The 24,252-nt window shown below is 50.0% G+C and overlaps 1 protein-coding gene across 5 annotated transcripts in view; it reads right to left on the bottom strand.

Moving 5' to 3' along the window:
• DHRSX (dehydrogenase/reductase X-linked) overlaps positions 1-24,252 on the bottom strand; it is a 151,805-nt gene that overhangs the window by 109,920 nt on the left and 17,633 nt on the right. For all 5 annotated transcript variants that reach the window (XM_024988801.2, XM_024988802.2, XM_024988800.2 and 2 more), the window contains exon 2: positions 704-811. In XM_024988801.2, coding sequence (XP_024844569.1) covers positions 704-811 — 108 coding nt within the window. The remainder of the gene's footprint in view (positions 1-703; positions 812-24,252) is intronic.

Raw genomic sequence — 24,252 nt, 5'->3', positions numbered from 1 at the left:
ACTTATTGTCACATTTATTGCAGTGAGTCACACAGGTAAAAAAAATATATGATCCACATTAAAGGAGAAGCTAGCCTCCTGTCCAAAAAGAAAGAAAGAGTATCACAATCTGCTGTCTGTTTCAGGTTTTCAGGTTGACCGTTGACGCCTTCTGCACCTGCTGGCTCCATTATTTAGTTGCTAAGTCGAGTCCAACTCTTGGTAACCCCCTGGACCGAAGCCCACCAGGCTCCTCTGTCCACGGGGTTTCCCAGTCGACAAAAGTGGGTTGCAATTTCCTCCTCCCAGGGGTCTTCTCAACCCAGGGATCGAACCCAGGTCTCTTGCACTGGCGGGACGGTGCTCTACCACTGAGTCACTTGGGAAGCCCATAGTGGAATACGTTGTTCGGTCACTAACTCGTGTCAGACTCTTCGAGAACCCAGAGACTGCAGCCCACCAGGCTCCTCTGTCCGTGGGATTCTCCAGGCAAGAACACTGGAGTGGGTTGCCATGCCCTCCTCCAGGGCATCTTCCCGACCCAGGGATCAAACCCAGGTCTCTTGTGTCTCCTACACTGGCAGGCGGATTCTCTTAACACCGGGCCTCCTGGGAAACCCCCCTGGATCTGTAACCACACCAATATCTGCATCGCACAGAGGCAGACGACAGCGTGTCTCCCAGTCACCCTAACATGTAAGGTCCTGAACAAAGGAAACATCACCTATGATGACGTGCATGCCCAGCTTCGCCAGGTACTTGGCGGTCGAGTATCCGATGCCATCGGTCCCTCCGGTCACTATGGCAACACGTTCGGGTTGCGGAGAGAAGACTGCGGAAGAAGAAAGAAAGAAAAAGAAAACAAGGGTTAGAAGCAGAGGACGTGTCGGTCCTAATGACGTCACAAAAGAGGGCGGGATGCCAACAGGAGCTGTGGTTTGATACGTGTGGTTTTGTTCCTGTGAGTTATCTACAGGCTCAGGATGGGAGAGGGTAACACAGGACCGTCGCCCTGACTGATGACTGCCTGGGCTTGCCAGGGGGCCCTAGGGGTAAAGCAGCCGTCGACACAGATTCTATCCCTGACTCCAGACCCCCTGGAGGTGGAAATGCAGCCCACTGCAGTATTCTTGCCTGGAGAATCCCACAGACAGAGGAGCCTGGTGGGCTACAGTGCACGGGGTCTACAGAGAGTCGGACATGACTGCGCGGCAGAGCACACTTGCATTGTGACAGCCTGGTGTACACACCTCACAAAGCCTTGCTCAACCCCCACAGACACCTCCGCAAGAATGAACGCTGCCAACGTGATGTGCAGAAAGGGTGAGACGAGGGGTATAGCCCAGGACCCTGGGTGGGGAGTCCTAGATGAATCCTCTCGGGCCAGGCTGTCTGTGTTGTGAACTGGAGGTCTTACACACAGCGGTTGATGTTTCGACCTAAAGCTTGCTGTGTCCGATTCACGGGCAGAGAGAACACATGTGGGGTGGTCTAGAGGGGGAGACGGGGCGGGGGAGGGAAGGGCTGGTCGCTTGGGGTTAGAGAATGCAAACTGTTATATATCGGATGGGGCAACAACAAGTTCCTACTATACAGAGCAGGGGACAGTATTCAATACCCTGTAATAACCATCACGGAAAAGGATATGTAACAAGATGTGTGTGTGTGTGTGTGTGTGTGTGGATTATATATATGGGGCTTCCCTAGTGGCTCAGATGGTAAAGAATCTGCCTGCAATGCAGGAGACCCGGGTTCGATCCCTGGGTCAGGAAGATCCCCTGGAGGAGGGCATGGCAACCCACTCCAGGATTCTTGCCTGGAGAATCCCGTGGACAGAGGAGCCTGGAGGGCTACAGTCCAAGGGAGGGGGGTGGGTGCAGGTGGATGGAGGCCCAGAGTCTGGGAGCCCCTGCCAGGAAGGCACAGGGCTGAGACCTGGATGGACGGGTCACTTTGCATCTGAGCGGTAGGCTTCTAGGTGAGTGAGTTGCTATGTGTAGGAAGTGGCTGGTCCTAGGAGGTTTACTATAGGATCAACGCCGGTCAGTTCAGTTCAGTCACTCAGTCGTGTCTGACTTTTTGCGATGCCATGGACCGCAGCACGCCAGGCCTCCCTGTCCATCACCAACTCCCGGAGTCCACCCAAACCCATGTCCATTGAGTCGCTGAAGCCATCCAACCATCTCATCCTGTGTCGTCCCCTTCTCCTCCCGCCTTCAATCTTTCCCAGCATCAGGGTCTTTTCAAATGAGTCAGCTCTTCGAATCAGGGGGCCAAAGTACTGGAGCTTCACCTTCAGCATCAGTCCTGCCAATGAACACCCAGGACTGATCTCCTCTAGGATGGGCTGGTCTCACTGATTTCCTTTAGGATCAACGTAGCGAACATGAATTTGGTATCTTCCCTGTCTCCTGTATTTTATGTTACAAAATTCCTTTTCTTCAGCAAAGTACACTTGATTTACGATATTTTTATAAGTTTCAGCGATACAACAGAGTCACTGTTTCTAAAAGCTATACTCCATTTCTCTGTGTGTTCGTCACTATCTCATGTCCGACTCTTTGCGACCCCATGGACGGTAGCCCACCAGGCTCCTCCATCCACGGGATTCTCCAGGCAAGAGTACCGGAGTCGGTTGCCATTTCCTCCTCCAGGGGATCTTCCCAACCCAGGGGTCAAACCTGTGTCTCCTGCATTGTAGGCAGATTCTTTACCACTGATCCACCAGAGAAGCCATAATAAATACTGTTAGGACATTGAAATAGAGGCTTTGAAAACATAAAATTAGATCCATAACTCCTAAGACACATCTAAATAGACTCCAAGACGAAAAATACTAAACACTGAAAATATTCAAAGAACGCAAAAATGTACCTTTAACCTCAGACCAGGAAACTCTTTGCTAATTCTAAGGCAAAACACCAATTTCACTCCAAAAAAAAAAAAAAATGTACATTGTTGACCAAAAAAAAAAAAAAAAAATACCAAGGGCTTAAGAATCTGTGCTTCCATTCCAGGGAACAAAGGTTCAATCCTTGCTCAGGGAACTAAGATCCCACATGCCTGGCAGCAGGGCCCCCTAAAATTAATTATTTAAAATAAATGTGTACAAAAACACCATAAGCAAAATCAGACAGAAACGATGAACTGGGACAAAGTCTGCAACTCTCGTTGCATTCAAAGAAGTATTTTCCTAAAATGCAAAGAGTTCTGAAAAGCCAAGAAATAAAAGTCTCTACAGAGAAGAAGGACAAAAGCGTCTGTTGACATAAAAACATATTTAAGAAACTTCCCTGGTGGTGCACTGATGAAGACTTCGCCTTCCAATACAGGGGTTGTGGGTTTGATCCCTGGTCAGGGGGCTAAGTTCCCACCTTAGGGTCAAGACACCGAAACTTAAATTAGAAACAATACTGCAACAAATTCAACAAAGATTTAAAAACAAAAACTTGTGACCACCCCGCCATGGACTGCAGCCACCAGGCTCCTCTGTCAATGGGATTCTCCAGGCAAGAATACTGGAGTGGGTTGCTTCCTGCAGATCTTCCTGACCCAGGGATCAAACCCGCGTCTCTTACATCTCGTGCGCTGCAGACATATTCTTTAATGCTTGAGCCATCGGGAAAGCCCCAGAAACAATACTGTAACAAAATCAGTAAACACTTAAAAAAAAGCTTAAGACAGAAACAGTATTATAACAAACACAATGAAGTGAAGTGAAAGTCACTCAGTCGTGTCTGACTCTTTGCAACCCCATGGACTGACTATACAGTCCACTGAATTCTGCAGGTCAGAATACTGGAGTGAGTAGCCTTTCCCTTCTCCATGGTAATCTTCCCAACCCCAGGGATCGAACCCAGGTCTCCCTCATTGCAGGCAGATTCTTTACCATCTGAGCCACCAGGGAAGCCCAAGAATACTGGAGTGGGTAGCCTTTTCCAGGGGATCTTCCCAACCCAGGAATCGAACCGGGGTCTCCTGCATTGCAGGAGGATTCTTTACCAACTGAGATATCAGGGAAGCCCAAAACAAATACAGTAAAGGCTTTAAAACAATAAAAATATATTTAAAAAATTCTAAATGCCTAAAAAATAAAAAACAAAAAAATACTGAAATGGCCCTTCAAATCACAGGTCCAACTTTACACCCAGTGAGGGACATGTTAATAGCTAATGAAAACTGCAAGGTACCATCTGACCCAGCAGGTTGGTGCGAGTTCAAAGACTTCAACATCACGTTCTCCGGTGTGGCCACGGGGACAACGCTCTGACCCACAAAGTGGATAGGAGTGCAAAACGCCTCAGTCCCCGTGGGGGAAAACTCTGTAATATCTACCCCAATTACATGTGATTCTATCGTTTGATCTTGCAAAGTCACTTCTAGGAATCGGCTGTGAAGAGGCCAGGTCAGGTGCCAACTCAGAGCTCTTTGCAACAGCACTGCGTCTCCATGCAGAAACCATGTATCAGCCAGCTGCCGTTGTAGTCGTTCGCTCTCCAAGTCGTGTCTGACTCTCTGTGACCCCACGGACCATCATGAATTTACAAAGATTAAACCCTACACATTCTTGCAAGAGCTTTGTATTTTTAAACTCCCTTTTTGAGGTCTTTGACCCATTGAGAGTTGATGTAAGGGTCTATTCATAATAGTGGAGTATGTGGTATTCTGTTTAGTCGCTCAGTCGTGTCTGATTCTATGCGACCCCGTGGACTGTAGCCGGCCAGGCTCCTCTGTCCATGGGTTTCTCTAGGTTTGTGTCCAACTCTTATGACCCCGTGGATGGCAGCCCACCAGGCTCCTCTGTCCATGGGTTTCTGTAGGTTTGTGTCTGACTCTTGTGACCCCGTGGACTGCAGCCGGCCAGGCTCCTCTGTCCATGGGTTTCTGTAGGTTTGTGTCCGACCCTTGTGACCCTGTGGATGGCAGCCCACCAGGCTCCTCTGTCCATGGGATTCTCCAGGCCAGAATCCTGGACTGGGTTGCCATGCCCTCCTCCAGGACAGCTTCCCGATGCAGGGATCACACCCAAGTCTTACGTCTCCAGGGCTCTGTAAATTCAGGATGCTAACCTGACCCCAACGGCGCCAGCTGCCCATCCCGGAAGGAAGCGTACCAGCCGCCCTGTCAAAGCTCTCACCTGCTCCTCTAATTCTAAAACCATTCAGTTTTGCAGCCTCCTGGTCCGACACTGCAAGAGACAACTGCTTGCCCCAGGGTTTGGGTCTGGACAGCCAGGCGCTCATGAAGAAAGGCAACCGTGGGTTCCCAGCTGGCTCAGAGGTAAAGGACTGGCCGGGCCAAGGCAGGAGACACGGGTTCCAGCCCTTACCTGGGGACGATCTCACACGCCACAGGGGCAACAACTGTGCTCCAGGACCCGGAACCCACAACTCCTGAAGCCCGTGTTCCACAAACCAGGAAGTCACCGCAATGATAAGTCCACACACTCCAACTAGACACCAGCCCCCTCTCTCTGCAACGAGAGAAAGCCCACGTGTAGCAACCAAGACCCAGCACAGCCAAAAGTAAATCAATCAATAAAAAGCAATTAAAAAAAAAAAAAGGCAGTTCAGATCTTGGCAAACGAACGGTTGGCGAAGGCATAGCATTTGCAGAGCACGCCGAGCGCTCCCTTGCCAGCTATGTTTAGACGATCCGCGGTCATGCTTCTGTCTAACTCGGAGGGCTGACCTCACGGCTCGGGGATGGGCAGCAGCTTGGGAAAATAGCAGCATGACAGGGCTCCGTACGCCGAGCTCGCGACACGTGAGAGCCGCCCCTAAAGTCACAGGGAAGAACAAATCTGACTCCGTCTCTTGGTGTCGCTCGGTCGTGTCCGACTCTTTGCGACCCCGTGGACTGCAGCACGCCAGGCTTCCCTATCCTTCACCACCTCCTCCTGGAACTTGCTCAAAATCATCCCTATTGGATCTTTCTTCTACTTTAGCCTTTGTACTCTTTGGCTTTGCATTACAAATGTTGCCCATAGCCTGAAATAGGGACAGTTCACCCTCTGGTTCTGATCTTTAAGGGCGTGACCCTTTTCCACTCACAGAGAGATTTAAAAAGTTGCAGAAGAGAGAATAACCTTTGTTTGGTTGGAGATTTATAGTAACATTGTAGACAGGATAGTTCATTGTTAGGTTCTGACCTTTAAGGGTATCACATTCATAGATAAAAAGTTGCAGAATGGAAAATAACATTTGTCTTCTTGGAGGGTCATCAGTTCAGTTCAGTCCCTCAGTCCTGTCCGATTCTAACACCAAAAACACATTCTCAGTGTCAGATCTGTAGGAGTATAACCCTTTTCCATTCACAGAGAGATTTAAAAAGTTGCAGAATAGAGAATAACCTTTGTCTGCTTGGAGGTTTAGAGTAACATTATAAACAGACACGATAGTCCATTCTCAAGGCTCTGACCTTTAAGGGGAGGACACTTCCATTCACAGGGAGACAGGAGGTTGCAGAACAGAGAAAAACACTTGCGTTGTTGGAGGTTAAGATGAACATCGCAATGGACACGGATTGCTGAACCAAGAAGTTTGCAACCACTAACCTCATCCCCTCCCTCACCTGCCCATTAACAAGGCTTGCTGAAACATTCAGGAGGTTCAGCATTTGAGGACACAAGACACCTGACTCCTTGCATGAGCCTGCAGTAAAGCTTTCTCTGCTCCAAACTCGCAACATTTCGGCTTGTTCATCTTCACTGTGCACTGAGCAGACAGACTTGTATTCAGTAACAGAAGAGGAAGGTGTGTGTGTAATTCACTCATAAAAACAGCAGAAGATGTGGTGATGCTGGTTGTTTTTTCGCGAATGATGAGAAAAAAAAAAACAACAACCAGGAAAGCAAGGACGGCTTTTCTAAGCAAGACACAGACACTGTGCAGGAAATAATCTATCACTCGGACCACGAAAAGACTGCTTCATCCCAGGGAACCAAATATGCCTCAGAAGACAGCAAAAGGAAAAACAGAAACGGTGCCATGTGGGAAGAAGGTCACGTTCTTTGTCTACAAAGAGTTCTTGCAAAATAATCTGAAACCATTTAACAACTCTCCGGAAAAGAGAAAAGGAAACGAACAAGAAATTCACCGAGACTGAAAAAGACACAGATGCAGACAAGGATGTTGGAACTGGCTCAGTCCGGTCTGACTCTCTGTGACCCCCGTGGGCTGTAGCCCATCAGGCTCCTCTGTCTATGGGATTCTCCAGGCAAGAATCCTGGAGTGGGTTGCCATGCCCTCCTCCAGGGGGTCTTTTCCAACCCAGGGATCAAACGTGGGGTTCCTGCACTGCAGGGAGATTCTTTACCACTGAGAACCATGATGGGGAATTTTCAAACCCTCACGCACACATAAATCGCAAGGATCACACAGACACAGGAGCGAACACAAGTTAGGGCAGGAGATGCGGCCGAAAGCACTGCATTGCGTCAAAGTCAGCCTGCTGGTCTGGGATATGGTACCTGTAACCGTCATGATACAAGAGGGCTCCTCTTGCAGAAAAGCAGGAACACTGTTGCTCCACTGAATTCTTTATAACTGTACCTGAATCTAAAACTATCTCAAACTAGCTGCTTTTATTTATATGTGTATTTTGGCCACTACACCCAGCCTGCAGTTCCCCAACCAGGGATCGAACCCGGGGTCCCGGCAGTGAGAACACCAAGTCCTAACGGCTGGTCCGCCCGCCAGGGAAGTCCCAGGAACTTTTTGTAAAAAGCCTAAACTCATGCCTTCAAAAAAAAAAAAAAAAAGAATATAGCCTTCTTAAAGTATAAAGCAAGGAGATCCAACCCGTCCATCCTAAAGGAAATCAGTCCTGAATATTCACTGGAAGGACTGATGCTGAAGCTGAAACTCCAATCCTTTGGCCACCTGATGTGAAGAGCTGATTCACTGGAAAAGACCCTGATGCTAGGAAAGATTGAAGGCAGGAGGAGAAGGGGACGACAGAGGATGAGATGGTTGGATGGCATCACCAACTCGATGGACATGAGTTTGAGCAAGCTCTGGGAGATGGTGATGGACAGGGAGGCCTGGCGTGCTGTGATCCATGGAGTCGCAGAGAGTCGGACATGACTCAACGACTGAACTGAACTGACAGTATAAAGCAAAACGCGGCTTCCCTGGTGGCTCAGCAGTAAAGAATCCGCCTTGCAATGCAGGAGACACGGGTTCAGTCTCTGGTCCACGAGGATACCACATGCCAGGGAGTAACTAAGCCCAGTGAGCCACAACTCCTGAGCCTGAGATCTAGAGCCTGGGAGCCAAACTACTGAAGCTTGCATGCCCTGGAGCCCGGGCTCCGCAACAAGAGAAGCCCCCACAGTGAGAGGCCCCCGCTCGCCTCAACTAGAGAAAAAGCCCACGTGTAGCGACAAAGACCCAGTGCTGTCAAAAATAAATACACATGAAATACATGAAATTTAAAAAAAAACAAAAAACTCAAAACCAAGAACTCTGCCATCTTGGCCCCTGTCCAGCTATGTTGAAAGGACCCGAGCCTTGTGGCCACTTTTAGAATTGGGGGCCTACTGCATGCCTGGCCCCTTTTTTATCAGATACCGGCGGCTGGACGCCCAGCCGAGGCTCCTCGCTGTCATGAGACAGGAGTGGGCGCCAGGTACAGGGGTTTTGAAAGCCCAGCACAGTGGCAACACCGTCTCCCCTCTGTTATCTATGAGGTTCCTGGACTTTGATTTATGTTCCGCGTTTCCTATCTTCTGCAGACACGTGTAAGCTGCTGTGAATTCTCTGTGAGAGCACGTGGGTCGCCTATTCACTGCTTCACCCCTTAAATCTTTGCTCCTGTGCTCTCCTGGGAAACAACAGATATCTGCTAGGAGAGCATCAGGGAAAGAGAAATCAAAGCCACAGTGAGTCACTGGTTCACAACTGTGTGGATGGCGGCTATGTTAAAGGGAGGAGGGAGAAGGGAGGACGGGAGGGGAGAGAGAGAGGAAAAAGAAAGAGGAAAAAAGAAGGAGAAAATGGAGAAAGAGGTAAAATAAGAAAGGGAGACAGGAGGAAAGAAAGGAGAGACAAAGAAAGGGAGGGAGAAAGGAAGAGACTATAAAGTCAGCGAGGAGGTACAGAAATCAGAACCAACGCAAGGTTGACGCGAACGTAAGCTGGAGTGGCCACTTTGGCAAAGAGTCTGACAGTGGCTCTTCAAGAGGTTAAACATGGAGATACAAGAGCCCAGCTGTGCCACACCGAGGTATCAGTCTATCCCAGAGAAATGAAACCATGCATCTGCTCACACATGCATGATGAAGCTTGATTCAGAGGAGCTTGATTCACAATAGCCAGAAAAGTAAGAACAGCCCAAGTGTTGATGGATTGATGGATGGATGTTGGATGGATGGCTGGGTGGGTGGATGGATGTTGGATGGATGGGTGGGTGGGTGGATGGATGATAGATGAATGATGGACTAATGGAAGGATCAATGATGGATGATGGATGGATGGATGGACGGAGGAATGATGGATGATGCATGGATGATGGATGGATGGATGGATGAGTGGATGGATAGATGGCTGGATGGATGGATGAGTGGATGGATGGATGGATGATGGATGGATGGGTGGATGGGTGGATGGTGGATGATGGATAGATGGGTAGATGGATGATGGATTGATGGATGGATAGACGGATGGATGATGGATGGATGGATGAGTGGGTGGATGATGGGTGTACAGATGATGGATAGATGGATGATGGATGAGTAGATGGATGGATGATGGATGGATGAGGGGTGATGGATGGATGGGTGGATGATAGATGGATGTATGGATGATAGATGGGTGGGTGGATGGACAGATCGATGGATGGATGGATGCATGGGTACATGGACGATGGATGGATCAATGGATATGTGGATGGATGGATGCATGCATGCTGTATGATGGATGGATGATGGGTGGATGGGTGGATGGATGATGGATGGATGGTTGGTTGATGGATGAGTGGATGGATGGATGGACAGATGGATGGATGATAAGATAGTATATGATGGATGGATGGATGGGTAGATGGATGGTTAAACAGCATGAGGTCCACCCACACGGTGGAATATGACGCAGCCATGAAAAGGAGTGAAGCTCTGACACAGGCTACAATGTAGATGGAGACCCCGAACACACGATGTTCAGAGACAGAAATCACACGTGAAAGGCCATATATTTCATGATCCAATTTATACAAAATGCAGAAATAGGCAAACATATGGAGACAGAGTGCACACTGGTGGTTTCCAGGGGCTGGAGAGGAGGGAGAAGAGTGAGGAACATACAGCTAATACGTACAGGAATCTTCTTGTGGTTGCTGGTGTTTAGTTGCTAAGTCATTTCCGACTCTTTTGCGACCCCGTGGACTGTACCCCACCAGGTTCCTCCGTCCATGAGACTTCCCGGGCAATGACACTGTGGTGGGTGGCCATTTCCTCCTCCAGGGGAATCTTCCCGACCCAGGGGTCGAACCCGCGTCTCCTGCATTGCCAGGAGGATTCCTTACCACTGAGCCACGTGGGAAGGAGGTGATAAAAAGAAGTTCAAAAATGACGTAGGGGTGGTGCTTGTCCAATTCTGCAAATACCCTAAGAAGCCCCGAATTGCACCATAGAAAGGGTGCACTGTATGGTGAATACAGTCTCGGTTTAAAATGGGGGAGATGCTGTGTTTAATCATGAATAATGGGGGTGAGTGGGTACTTGGAAGCTCTGGCATTCTTCTCAAAGATGAATAATAACCTACATTACCCACCCTTTCCTGCTGCTGTTACCGACACTGTCTACTTTACTATGCATGTGGGTATGGTGTGCTTGGCCACTCAGTCATGTCTGACTCTTTGCAACCCCATAGACTGTAGCCCACCAGGCTCCTCTGTCCGTGGGGACTCTCGGGGCAGGAATACTGGAGTGGGCTGCCAGTCTCAAGAGTCCTCAAAATTGAGAGGAAATAATGTTAAAGTGATGCGTGTCTGCCCTTCTAACTCAACTGGCTGCAGGATTCTGTTTTCCCGAAACACAGCATCACTGAGAAAGGCTGTGTCGATAAACCACGACAATTAAGGAGCTTACACATCTCACTAGTGAGAATCTTCTGATAGATGCGCCGTGAGAAGCGGACTTGAAGGATAAAGTGTCCAGTTCGGACACTGCACCCGCCTGTGACCCGTCTTGTGATCACGGAAGAGGAACATGACAGTCATTCATTCTGGGGACAGACTGATCTCCAGGCCTTAAGGCGGGAGAGCAAAGCGGGGACAGAGATGGGAAGGCTTAGGGCACGGTTAGATCACATCATCTGTCCATCAACCCTCAAAGGAGGCTGGCAGAAAAGGAAACAGCCCACAGAGTTGTCCGGACCTTATGTTAAAAAGTTCCTTTGTCCTCAAACATCTCTACCCATGCCCTGATTTCGTCCTTTCTCGTGAGTGAGTAATATTCCACTGTATGTATGTACCGCATTCTTTTCCATTCATCTGTTGACGGCCGTCTACGTTGCTTCTACATCCTGGCTATTGTAACGCAGCGCTGCTGTGAGCACTGGGGCACGTGTATCTTTTTAAATGAGGGTTTTGTCTGGCTGTGTGCCTAGGAGTGAGACTGCGGAATCACACGGTAATAATGTGTTTAGCTTTCTAAGGAACCTCCATGCTCTTGAGCCTACATCAATGGACATTGCCACCAACGGTGGAGGAGGGCTCCCTTTTCTCCACACCCTCTCCAGCATTTATTGGGTGTAGATTATTTTGACGATGGCCATTCTGACCAGTGGTACCTCATGGTCGTTTTGAGGTGAATTTCGGTTCATTGTATAGCAGACATTAACACAAGGTACTGAAGCAAGTATACCCCAATTTAAAAAAAAATAACATTAAATTGAATATTAAAAAAACAATTTAAATTACTCAGTGCTGTGAGCAGTGGTCTGAGGAATGATAGTCTCAATGTGTTACACGTATCACATTTTCCAGTGAATTTTGCCAACAGACCCACGTCTCCCTGGTCACCCCGAGGACAAGGCTTGTTGATCTCCACCCCCATCTTCCAAAAGAAGAGAGGACAAGAGAAAAACAGTGTCAGTGGCGGTGTCTACAGGAAAATTCTACAACCTCCCTAGCCGTATGCCACATAACACCAAAGGAATGGTTTTCACAGGCAAGAACACTCTTCAGAATTCTTTTGTAATGAATACATCGCAGGCATATTTTCTAAACCCTAAATAAGCCCAAGTCCGCAGGATATTCCAAGTGATCAGGAAACTTGCTTTGGGGGGAACACAACCATAATCTGAAGGACCAGATGGCAGGGCCCCCAGAAAATTTTACTGAACTATGCGATTTAATGGGTGGATTATTTGCCAGTAATCCTAACGGAAGTCAACACTGCACATTCATTGGAAGGACTGAAGTTGAAGCTGAAGTTGCAATACTTTGGCCACTGGATGCAAAGAGCCGACTCATTGGAAAAGACCCTGATGCTGGGAAAGATGGAAGGTGGGAGGAGAAGGGGGTGACACAGGATGAGATGGCTGGATGGCATCACCGACGCGATGGACATGAGTTTGGGTGAACTCCGGGAGTTGCTGATGGACACGGAGGCCTGGGGTTCTGTGATTCATGGGGTTGTAAAGAGTCGGACACGACTGAGCGACTGAACAGACACGCATTCACAGCTGACAGAGACTCAGCTTCTATAATACTGGCATCCCTAATTGGCTTTCTTGTAGTACAACCTATGCACATAAAGTATGTAGTGCTTACAGGTCTCTCCAGAGACACAGATCAAGAGCACACACAGAGAGCAAGACAGAGAGAGACACAGACATGTCTGGACGTGAGAGCTGGGCCCTAAAGAACGCTGAGAACCAAAAATGGATGCTTTGGGACTGTGGTGTTGAAGAAGACTCTTGAGAGTCCCTTGGACTGCAAGGAGAGCCAACCAGTCCATTCTAAAGGAGACCAGTCCTGGGTGTTCATTGGAAGGACTGATGCTGAAGCTGAAACTCCAGTACTTTGGCCACCTGATGCAAAGAGTTGACTCATTGGAAAAGACCCTGATGCTGGGAGGGATTGGGGGCAGGAGGAGAAGGGGACGACAGAGGATGAGATGGCTGGCATCACCGACTCAATGCACATGAGTTTGAGTGAACCCCGGGAGTTGGTGACAGACAGGGAGGCCTAGTGTGCAGTGATTCATGGGGTCACAAGGAGTCGGATACAACTGAGGGACTTCACTTTCACTTAGGGAACCGCAGTCTTTTTTCAAATTGACATCGTCAACTGATAAGATGAGGCCCGCCCACATTATGGCAGATAATCCAGTTAACTCAAAGTCTACTAACTTCAAATTTTTAATGTGGGGCCATTTTTATAGTGTTTATTGAATTTGTTACAATACTGCTTCTGGTTTTTTTTTTTTGGGGGGGGGGGTGGTTTCTTGCAACAAGGCAAATGCTGGTTGCTATAACAAAGTTACCGAAACTAGGTGCTTTAAACCACAGGCGTGATTCTCAGAGTCCTGCCCGCTGTGGGTCTGAGATCACAGTGAGAGTAGATTCGTTGCCAGGAGGCAAAGCTCTCCTCCTGGTCCATACACCTGCACACTTGCTGTATCCTCGTGTGATGGAGAGACAGCTCTGATTTCTCTTCCCCGCCCTCACAAGGCCACTCATCCCATCATGGGGACCCCACCCTCATGGCTTCATCTAACCCTCATCACCTCCCAAAGATGCCCCTCCACATCCCAGCACATCCCCTTCGGGGGCCAGGGTTTCCACATATGAATTCCAGGGGGATACAGAGACTCAGTCCACAGCAAGCTCACACCGTCTCAGCTGGAGGTGTGGACCTCGGAAGGCTGGAGGTGAAGGAGGGAAGGCAAGGCTAGGGGCTACCTGGTAGGGCTTCTCTTGAGCCGTCAGCAGATCCCTACCTACTTGCCTTCACCCCTGACTGTGGCTGTGCTCCTCCCGTTATCCCACCTTCCCAGCCCCGATACACACCAACCCCCCACTAGGGTGATCAGGTCAAAACCAGGCAGGGATACCACCAGCGCTTCCCAGGGACATCCGTCCTGCAAGACGCCAGGCACACAGCCTCGCTGCTGGCTCGGGCACCACACCCACACCCTCTCTGAGATCCCAGGCCGGGTTCCTTCCCGAGGCCAAGCATGCTGCGGCAGCCTGGGCACGTCTGACCACACCCCTGGGTCTGGCCACCGAGGACCCAGGCGTGAGATCCTAGACGCGAGCAGAAAAGGAGGTGACCCAGTTACTGCTTCCCAGAGCTGGTCCTCACACATGACACTCTGCCACCTGGAGACCCTGATCTGGGAACAACCTAGAGACCCCCATCATTTGAGTCCCACCTGAAGACCCTCATTATCTGACACCCTCATCATCTGAGACCCTGATCTGGGAACAACCTGGAGAGGCCATCATCTGAGCACCATGCAGAGACCATCCTCTCTGAGCCCCACCTGGAGACCCACACCATCTGAGCCCCCCCTGGAGACCCCCACCATCTGAGCCCCACCTGGAGACTCCCACCATCTGAGCCCCCCCTGGAGATCTCTTATCATCTGAGCCACACCTGGAGACCCTCATCATCTGAGCCCCACCTGGAGACCCTCATCATCTGAGCCCCACCTAGAGACCCCCATCATCTGAGTCCCACCTGGAGACCCCCATCATCTGAGTCCCACCTGGAGACCCTCATCATCTGAGCCCACCTGGAGACCCTCATCATCTGAGCCCCACCTGGAGACCCCCATCATCTGAGCCCCACCTGGAAACCTCCATCATCTGAGTCCCACCTGAAGACCCTCATCATCCGAGCCCCACCTGGAGACCCCCATCATCTGAGCCCCACCTGGAGACCCTCGTCATCTGAGCCCCACCTGGAGATCCCCATCATTTGAGTCCCATCTGGAGACCCTCATCATCTGACACCCTCATCATCTGAGACCCTGATCTGGGAACAACCTGGAGAACCTCATCATCTGAGCACCATGCAGAGACCATCCTCTCCGAGCCTCACCTGAAGACCTTCATCATCTGAGCCCCCCTGGAAACCCTCATCATCTGAGCGCCACCCTGAGACCCTCATCATCTGAGCACCCCCTGGAGACCCCCACCATATGAGCCCCCCCGGAGACCCCCATCTGAACTTCACCACCCACAGCCCAGGAGACTCTCCGTCATCTGAGCCCCACCTGGAGACTCTCATCATCTGACTCCCACCTGGAGACCTTCATCATATGAGTCCCACCTGACACCCTCATCATCTGAGCCCCTCTGGAGACTCTCTGTCACCTGAGCCCCCCAGAGACCCTCATCATCTGAGCCCCACCTGGAGACCCTCATCATCTGAGCCCTGCCTGGAGACCCCCATCATCTGAGCCCTACCTGGAGACCTTCATCATCTGAGCCCACCTGGAAACCCTCATCATTGGAGCCCCACCTGGAGACCTTCATTATCCAAGCCCCACCTGGAGACCCCCACCATCTGAGTCCCACCTGGAGACCCTCATCATCTGAGCCTCACCTGGAGACCCCCGTCATCTGAGCCCCACCTGAAGACCCTCATCATCTGACTCCCACCTGGAGACCCCCATCTGAGCCCCGCCTGGAGACCCTCATCATCTGAGCCCCACCTGGAGACCCTCGTCATCTGAGCCCCACCTGAAGACCCTCATCATCTGACTCCCACCTGGAGACCCCCATCTGAGCCCCGCCTGGAGACCCTCATCATCTGAGCCCCACCTGGAGACCCTCATCATCTGAGCCCACCTGGAGACCCTCATCATCTGAGCCCACCTGGAGACCCCCATCGTCTGAGTCCCACCTGGAGACCCTCATCATCTGAGCCCACCTGGAGACCCTCATCATCTGAGCCCACCTGGAAACCCTCATCATTGGAGCCCCACCTGGAGACCTTCATTATCCAAGCCTCACCTGGAGACCCTCGTCATCTGAGCCCCACCTGAAGACCCTCATCATCTGACTCCCACCTGGAGACCCCCATCTGAGCCCCGCCTGGAGACCCTCATCATCTGAGCCCCACCTGGAGACCCTCGTCATCTGAGCCCCACCTGAAGACCCTCATCATCTGACTCCCACCTGGAGACCCCCATCTGAGCCCCGCCTGGAGACCCTCATCATCTGAGCCCCACCTGGAGACCCTCATCATCTGACACCCTCATCTGAGACCCTGATCTGGGAACAACCTGGAGAGGCCATCATCTGAGCACCATGCAGAGACCATCCTCTCTGAGCCCCACCTGGAGACCCCCACCATCTGAGCCCCACCTTGAGACCCCCACCATCTGAGGCCCCCCTGGAGATCTCTCATCATCTGAGCCTCACCTGGAGACCCTCGTCATCTGAGCCCCATCTGAAGACCCCCATCATCGGAGCCCCACCTGGAGACCCTCATCATCTGAGCCCCATCTGGAGACTCTCCGTCATCTGGGCCCCGCTGAGACCCTCATCATCTGAGCCCCACCTGGAGACCCCCACCATCTGAGCCCCACCTGGAGACCCCCATCATTTGAGTCCCATCTGGAGACCCTCATCATCTGACACCCTCATCATCTGAGACCCTGATCTGGGAACAACCTGGAGAACCTCATCATCTGAGAACCATGCAGAGACCGTCCTCTCCGAGCCTCACCTGAAGACCTTCATCATCTGAGCCCCACCTGGAGACCCTCATCATCTGAGCCCACCTGGAGACCCTCATCATCTGAGCCTACCTGGAGACCCCTATCATCTGAGCCCCACCTGGAGACCCCCATCTGAGCCCCGCCTGGAGACCCTCATCATCTGAGTCCCACCTGGAGACCCTCATCATCTGAGTCCCACTTGGAGACCCCCATCATCTGAGTCCCACCTGGAGACCCTCATCATCTGAACCCCACCTGGAGACCCCCATCTGAGCTTCACCACCCACAGCCCAGGAATGGGGTCCTCATCTGAGACCCCACGCTCCCCCAGGCAGGCCCATGTCCACTCAACCCCACTGTACAGAGCCCTGCCTTAGCGTCCACTTTGGACTACCGGCTCCAGGGTCTGTTGCCTTGGCCCTGAGGGGTGCTCCCTGCTCTCTGGCCAAGTCCGTGTGAAAGAGGGGATGCCACACCAGCCTAGGAGACAGGGGACCGGGCACTGAGCTCAGAGGGGTCGACACCCACCCCACAACTCTTCTGGGTGAGAAACTTGAAATGTCGAGTGCTCAGCGGTTCCCAGGCACACAAGCAGAGTGCACTACAGGAACCCCATGGTTCCTGCCAAACCGTCTTACGCAGCAGGGAAATGTGTAAACCCATGACGAGTGAACCAACGACAGCTTCCCTTTAAGGAGAAACGTACGGCTTCATCCAATTTCCTGCAGAGAAAATCAAAGCTGCTCAACATGCCTTCAGTTTAACCATTCAAGTACAGGATGGATGGATGGATGGTGGAGATGTGAGATAGAGAGACAGATGAATGGATAAACAGATATAGATAGATGTCCATCCACAGATGGAAAGATGGACAAACTCAGAGACAGAGGGACAGACAGGTAGGTAAAGACAGATAGAGGGATGGAGGGAAATAAATATAAAGATGACAACACAAACTACATCTGTGTGTTGGTTGCTCAGCTGTGTCCAACTCTTTGCGACCCCATGGACTGTAGCCCACCAGGCTCCTCTGTCCATGGGATTTCCCAGGCAACATTTCTACAGTGGGTTACCATTTGCTATTCTAAAGCAGCTACATATAATGAATAGCTAATAAGGACCTACTGTATAGCACAGGGAACTCTATTCATACTCTGTAAAAACCTATACGGGAAAAGAATTTTAACAAAAAGAGTGGTTATGTGTGTGTGTTAGTCTGTCAGTCATGCCCGCCTCTGTGCAACCCCATGGGCTGTAGCCCGCCAGGCTCCTCTGTCCAGAAATTCCAGGCCAGAATACTGCAGTGGGTAGCCATTCCCTTCCCCAGGGGATCTTCCCTGACCCAGAGATTGAACCTGGATCTCCTGCGTGGTAGGCAGATTCTTTACCATCTGAGCCACCAGGAAAGCCATCAAGGAAGAAAATACACAGATACACATAAAAGATGAATTAACAATAAATATATAAATGATATATTGGCATTGGATGGTATCACCGACTCCATGGACATGAGTCTGAGCAAACTCCAGAAGATGGTCAAGGATACGGAAGCCTGGCGTGCTGCAGTCCATGGGGTCAGAGACTCAGACACGACTGAGTGAATAAACAGCAATAACAATACAGATGACAAGTAACAGATACATAGAAAGATGATAGACACCAAGAGAGATATGATTAACTGACAGATCACAGATACAGACACAAAAATACATAGATGATACAGATATTAGATACAAATGATAAAAAGGTCAATAGATGTTCAATCACAGATACATAGACACAAAATTACATAGATGATAAAGATATCAGATACAAATGATAAAAAGGTAAATAGATGTTCAATAAATAGAAAAGAGATATATGCATCAGTTCAGTTCAGTTCAGTTCAGTGGCTCACTCGTGTCTGACTCTTTGCGACCCCATGGACCGCAGCACGCCAGGCCTCCCTGTCCATCACCAACTCCTGGAGCTTGCTCAAACTCATGTCCATTGAGGCAGTGATGCAATCCAACCATCTCATCCTCTGTTGTCCCCTTCTCCTCCTGCCCTCAATCTTTCCCAGCATCAGGGTCTTTTCCAATGAGTCAGCTCTTCGCATGAGGTGGCCAAAGGATTGGAGTTTCAGCTTCAACATCAGTCCTTCCAATGAATAGATGAAAGATAATAGATGCATAGATTTACTAGTAAGTAGCTGATAAGCAAGAGGAGAAGGGGACGACAGAGGATGAGATGGCTGGATGGCATCACAGACACCATGGACGTGAGTCTGAGTGAACTCCGGGAGTTGGTGATGGACAGGGAGGCCTGGCGTGCTGCAATTCATGGGGTTGCAGAGAGTCAGACACGACTGAGCAACTGAACTGAACTGAGATGATAAAAATGTGCATAGACAGACATGTAATACATAGATGATAAATAATTGACTATAAAAAATACATAGAATATAAAAGTGCACATATTCATATGTATAAATATGTATACTTACATTTATATATGTTTATAATTATGTTCTTTTGAGCAAGCTCCAGGAGTTGGTGATGGACAGGGAACCCTGGCATGCCGCAGCTCACAGGGTCGCAAAGAGTCGGACATGACTGAGCAAGTGAACTGAACTGATAATTATATTTTATATATTTGTATCGTGAAATGAAAATATCTCCTGTCACAGCAATAAACAAGAAATGTCCCAGCCATCAGCAATTTCTGGCCTCCAAATGTGAATGAAAGTGTGTTAGTCACTCAGTCCGACTGTTTGCAACCCCACGGGCTGTAGCCCACCAGGCTCCTCTGTCCATGGGATTTTCCAGGCAAGAACACTGGAGTGGGTTGCCATGCCCTCCTCCAGGGGATCTTCCCCACTCAGGGATCGAACCCGCATCTCTGAAGTCTCCTGCATTGGCAGGCAGGTTCTTTACCACTAGCACCACCTGGAAGTGTCACCAGCAGCAAGCAGGAGACGCCTCTCACTCACGTGGGACCACAGGGTGGCAGCCGCCAGAGCTCAGAAGATGGCCAATGGCACCCCACCATGTACAGCTCCCAGCCACGCGTTTGCAGGATGAGGCACAGAAGGGCTTGTATGTCCGTAACAGCTGCAGAACATGCAGCATTGTGTCTGAAGTCTGTATAATTTATAGGATAGGGACCCACAGGGCTGCACATTCCCAAGGAGAAGGATTCTAGTTAAGCGTCAGGGTTGGTCCGCCCTGCTCCAGGAACCCAGGAACACAAGCTGTCAGAGCAATGGCTGTGGTGATTTCAGAAGCTTGTAGACTCCCCATCTTCTCAGAGGTTCAGGTCCTGCTCACAGGGCGGCCGAGACCGAGACCATCAGGGTCTCTTTCCAAATCCGCCCAGCACTGCCCTCCTTCCCGAGTGGAGATGAGAGCGGAACTCCGAAGGTAGCCTGAGTTAGGGAAGTCCCAACATCGTTTGGAATTCAAAGAAACAATCAAGGAAGAAGTAACTGCTGAAATGGGCTTTGCTGATGGCTCAGTGGTAAAGAACCTGTCTGCCGATGCAGGAAACGTGGGTTCTATCCCTGGGCTGCGAAGATCCCCTGGAGAAGGGAATGGCAACCCACTCCAGTATCCTGGTCTGGACAATCCCCTGGAACGAGGAGCCTGGCTGGCTATAGTCCATGGGATCGCAGAGAGTCGGACACGACTGAGCGACTCACACACAGATGCTTAAACTCCCATCAGAGAGGAAGATGTTACCTATTTGATGATCACGAGCCCTCAGAGCTACCGGTGCCCAAGGGTGGGTAACGTCAACCCCTGTGACCGCACCCTGTCACCTCACCCTCAGTCAGAGGCCCCATGCACGAGCCGACCGCAGACCCCAGAACGTCCCTCCACCACCTGGCCTTTCAAGATGCTTTCCTGGGGCGTCCCTGGTGGCTCAGCAGTAAAGAGGCCACCTGCCATAAAAATGCAAGAGACAACGGGTTTGATCTCTGACCCGGGAGGATCCCTTGGAGCAACTAAAGCCTATGGGCCACAACTGCTGAGCCCAGGGGCTGCGACTACTGAAGGCCACACACCCTAGAGCCCGCAGTCCACAAGAGAAGAGGGTAACTGGCAGGACGGCCAGGGGTCTCCAGACGGAGGAAGTAGGCCGCAAGTGTCGGGCGTTTTTTTCTCTCTCTCTTAAGTGGCAGGAGCAAACAAACTACATGTGTCAGATTATTTTTTTCCCTTTTCTGTACAAAATTTAAAGGTTTCTTTTAAAATTCGGTGTTGCCATGATGACACCTGGTTCCACCTGAACTTAACTTTTCTCAAACCTTGAGCTAACCGATGCATTTTCTTAGGGAAATGTTTCTCTTAAGCTATGTGAATGAACTATTAGACTCTGATTTATTCAGGTCGGTTCTGCCTAGGATTCAGAACCGATAAGGGCTCAGCAAACCAGTATGTTTTATTCACACATTGTCCTCCTAATCTATGTTAATGAAACTATCTATTTGCTTGGAAACCTGCCCTTCTTCATGATTCAGGTCAACCGTTTAATGGCCCGGGATGACTCACCTGGTCCCAATGTTACCTCAAAGTGTGGGTTGCGGGTGAGGGGCCTGGTGCCTCTCTGAGTTTTGAGACAGCTCCTTTCTCTAATTAGCAGACTGCTAGTAGCTGTATAAGATCCAGCTAGAGACTAGCAGGGGGGCACTCTCTCTGCCCCCTTCTGATGTCTATGTCAGATGCTTTCTCTATCTCTTTATACTTTAATAAAACTATATTACACAAAAGCTCTGAGCAATCAAACCTCGTCACTGGGCCCGGATTGAATTCGTCTCCGCCACAGGCCAAGAATCCCGGCGTCTTTCACAGCTCAGCAGCAACCTTTCAAAGAGAAGCCACAGCAATGAGAAGCCTCCAAACCACGGGTAGAGCAGAGCCCGCTCACAGCCCGCAGAAGCACCCTCTGTGCAGCAAAGATGACCCAGTGCAGCCAGACATTAATAAATAAATATAAATTAAAAAAATTTAAAACGCTTTGCCAAAATCCAGCAGGGAGTTCACAGTCTTTTGAGCGTACACTGACCATCCTCCTTGCCTGGGGCCTCCAATAAACACTACACTTTCTTCACTATGGCCTGGGCTCTGCAGACTCACTTAACCACATGTAGGGGAAAAAGACTCAGGTTTGGTTCAGTGACAGTTACAGCCTTGCTGCCCAAAGCAACTGGAAGGGAAAGCTCTCCCCTCTCTTGGAAAGACTGCCGACAGAGAACGCATAACCTGGTGAGCTCGGCTCAACTTGAGGGAAAGGACGTTGGAGGGACCTGAATCAGACCTCAACTGACGTGGGCTCAGCCCAGTGGCTTTTTGACTGAGCTGTGCTTACAAGCCACGGGACCTTTCTGGTGGCTCCAATGGTAAAAGAATCTGCTTACAACACAGGAGGCCTCGGTTGGATCCCTGGGTCGGGAAGATTCCCCTTGGAGAAGGGCATGGCAACCCGCTCCAGTGTTCTTGCCTGCAGAATGCCATGGACAGACAAGCCTGGCGGGCTACAGTCCATGCGGTTGCAGGCAGTTGGACACAAGTGAGCAACTGATGCTATTACTACTTCTAGGAGCCCATAGACGGCACCCGGCCAGATGGTTAAGCATCGGTGTACAGGACAGAATCAACGGTCAAAGGGAGCAGGCTATACAGATGCAGAAACAAGATGTGTCTGGACAGAGACGCAGGCTGCTTCTCCAACCAGATGAACTGCACGGACTCAGATTTTTGTCCCAGAAAAGAAGGAAAACAGCAGAAAAAGCTCGTGCTGGGGGAGGATGGGGAAGCTCCGGGCCTTGGGGCTTACCACCCTTCTTGGTCAGATGGCGAGTATGTTCATCAATGCATTTCATGTTTCTCAACAACAGAAACACGATCAAAAAGAAGAGGAAGACCCTCTCACACTAGTTGACAGGAATGTAAACGGATTCGGCCACCACAGAGAACAGTATGCGAGTTCCTCAAAAAAAACCCTAAAAATAGAGCTACCGTATGGTCCTGCAATCCCACTCCTGGGCGTATATATCTGGAGAAAACTATAATTCTAAAAGATACATGCGTCCCAATGTTCACTGAAGCACTCGTCACAATAGCCAAGACATGGAAGCAATGTCCATCCGTAGAGGAAGGGATGAAAAAGAGGCGGTACTTATTATGTGCGATGGAACATTACTCAGCCGTGAAAAGGAATGAAATAATACACACTTGCAGGCAAGACGGACGAACCTAGAGACGATCACATTGAGTGAACTAGATCAGAAAGACAAATACCATATGGGATCATTTACACGTGAAGTCTAAAAAACGATACAAATGAACTGAGTTACAAGACAGAAATAGATGTAGGAAACAAACTTTTGGTTCCCAGGGGACAGGGGAGCAGGGACACACGAGGAATTTGGGACTAACAGATACATACTGCTGTATATAAAATAAGAAACAAGGAGCTACCATATAGCACAGGGGACTAGATTCAGTATCTTGCGATAACCTACAGTGGGAAGGAATATGAAAAAGGAATATGGACATATGGATAGACGATAGGTCAGTTCAGTTCAGTCGCTCAGTCGTGTCCGACTCTTTGCGACCCCATGAATCGCAGCACGCCAGGCCTCCCTGTCCATCACCAACTCCCGGAGTTCACCTCAGACTCACATCCATCGAGTCGGTGATGCCATCCAGCCATCTCATCCTCTGTCGTCCCCTTCTCCTCCTGCCCCCAATCCCTCCCAGCATCACGGTCTTTTCCAATGAGTCAACTCTTTGCATGAGGTGGCCAAAGTAGGTACATGTTAAACTGAATCAGAAAGCATCACAGAATGATGTAGCACTTCACTGTATTTGAAGAATTACACATAAGTAATTTGAGTACACACACACACACACACACACACAATGGAATATTACTCAGCCATAAACAAGAACAAATCTTTTGCGACCTGTGACAACACACATGGACTCGGAGGGTGTTACATCAAGTGAAATAAATCACAAACAGAGAAATAGCATGTTACCACCTGTATCCAGAATCTAAAACATTTAATGAATAAATATATCAAAAAAAAACAGACTCCCAGATGGAGAGAAGTAACTAGTGATTACCACTGGAGGAAGGGTACCCTGGAGGGTCAGGATGAGGGGAGGGGATTAAGATATACAAACTACTACATTAGTAGTATACAACGTGTCCGACTCTTTAGGACTCCAAGGACTATACAGTCTGTGGGATTCTCCAGGCCAGAATACTGCAGTAGGTAGACGTTCCTTTCTCCAGGGGAGCTTCCCAACCCAGGGATTGAACTCAGGTCTCCTGCATTATGGGCGGATTCTTTACGAGCTGAGCCACCAGGGAAGCCCATCCGAAAAGCAGCACAAAGCTGTGAAAACCGACCCTGTTCTCCACACGCTCGGCTGTTTGCTACCCCGAGCCTCGGTGAGAAGCAGCCGTGTCCCTCGGACCCAAAATGACATTGATAGGGATCAAGGGAGCATGGAGATTTGATCAAGACTCAAAACGTGAATGCCCGCCCCTTCCCACCCCCCGCAAGTCACACCCCCGTGGGGGGAAGGACGGGAAGAGAA

This window comes from Bos taurus, chromosome X (genome assembly GCF_002263795.3).
Source record: "Bos taurus isolate L1 Dominette 01449 registration number 42190680 breed Hereford chromosome X, ARS-UCD2.0, whole genome shotgun sequence".
Lineage (NCBI taxonomy): Eukaryota > Metazoa > Chordata > Mammalia > Artiodactyla > Bovidae > Bos > Bos taurus.
Note: the sequence above shows the minus strand (reverse complement) of the source record. Positions and strands in the feature narration are given on the sequence as shown.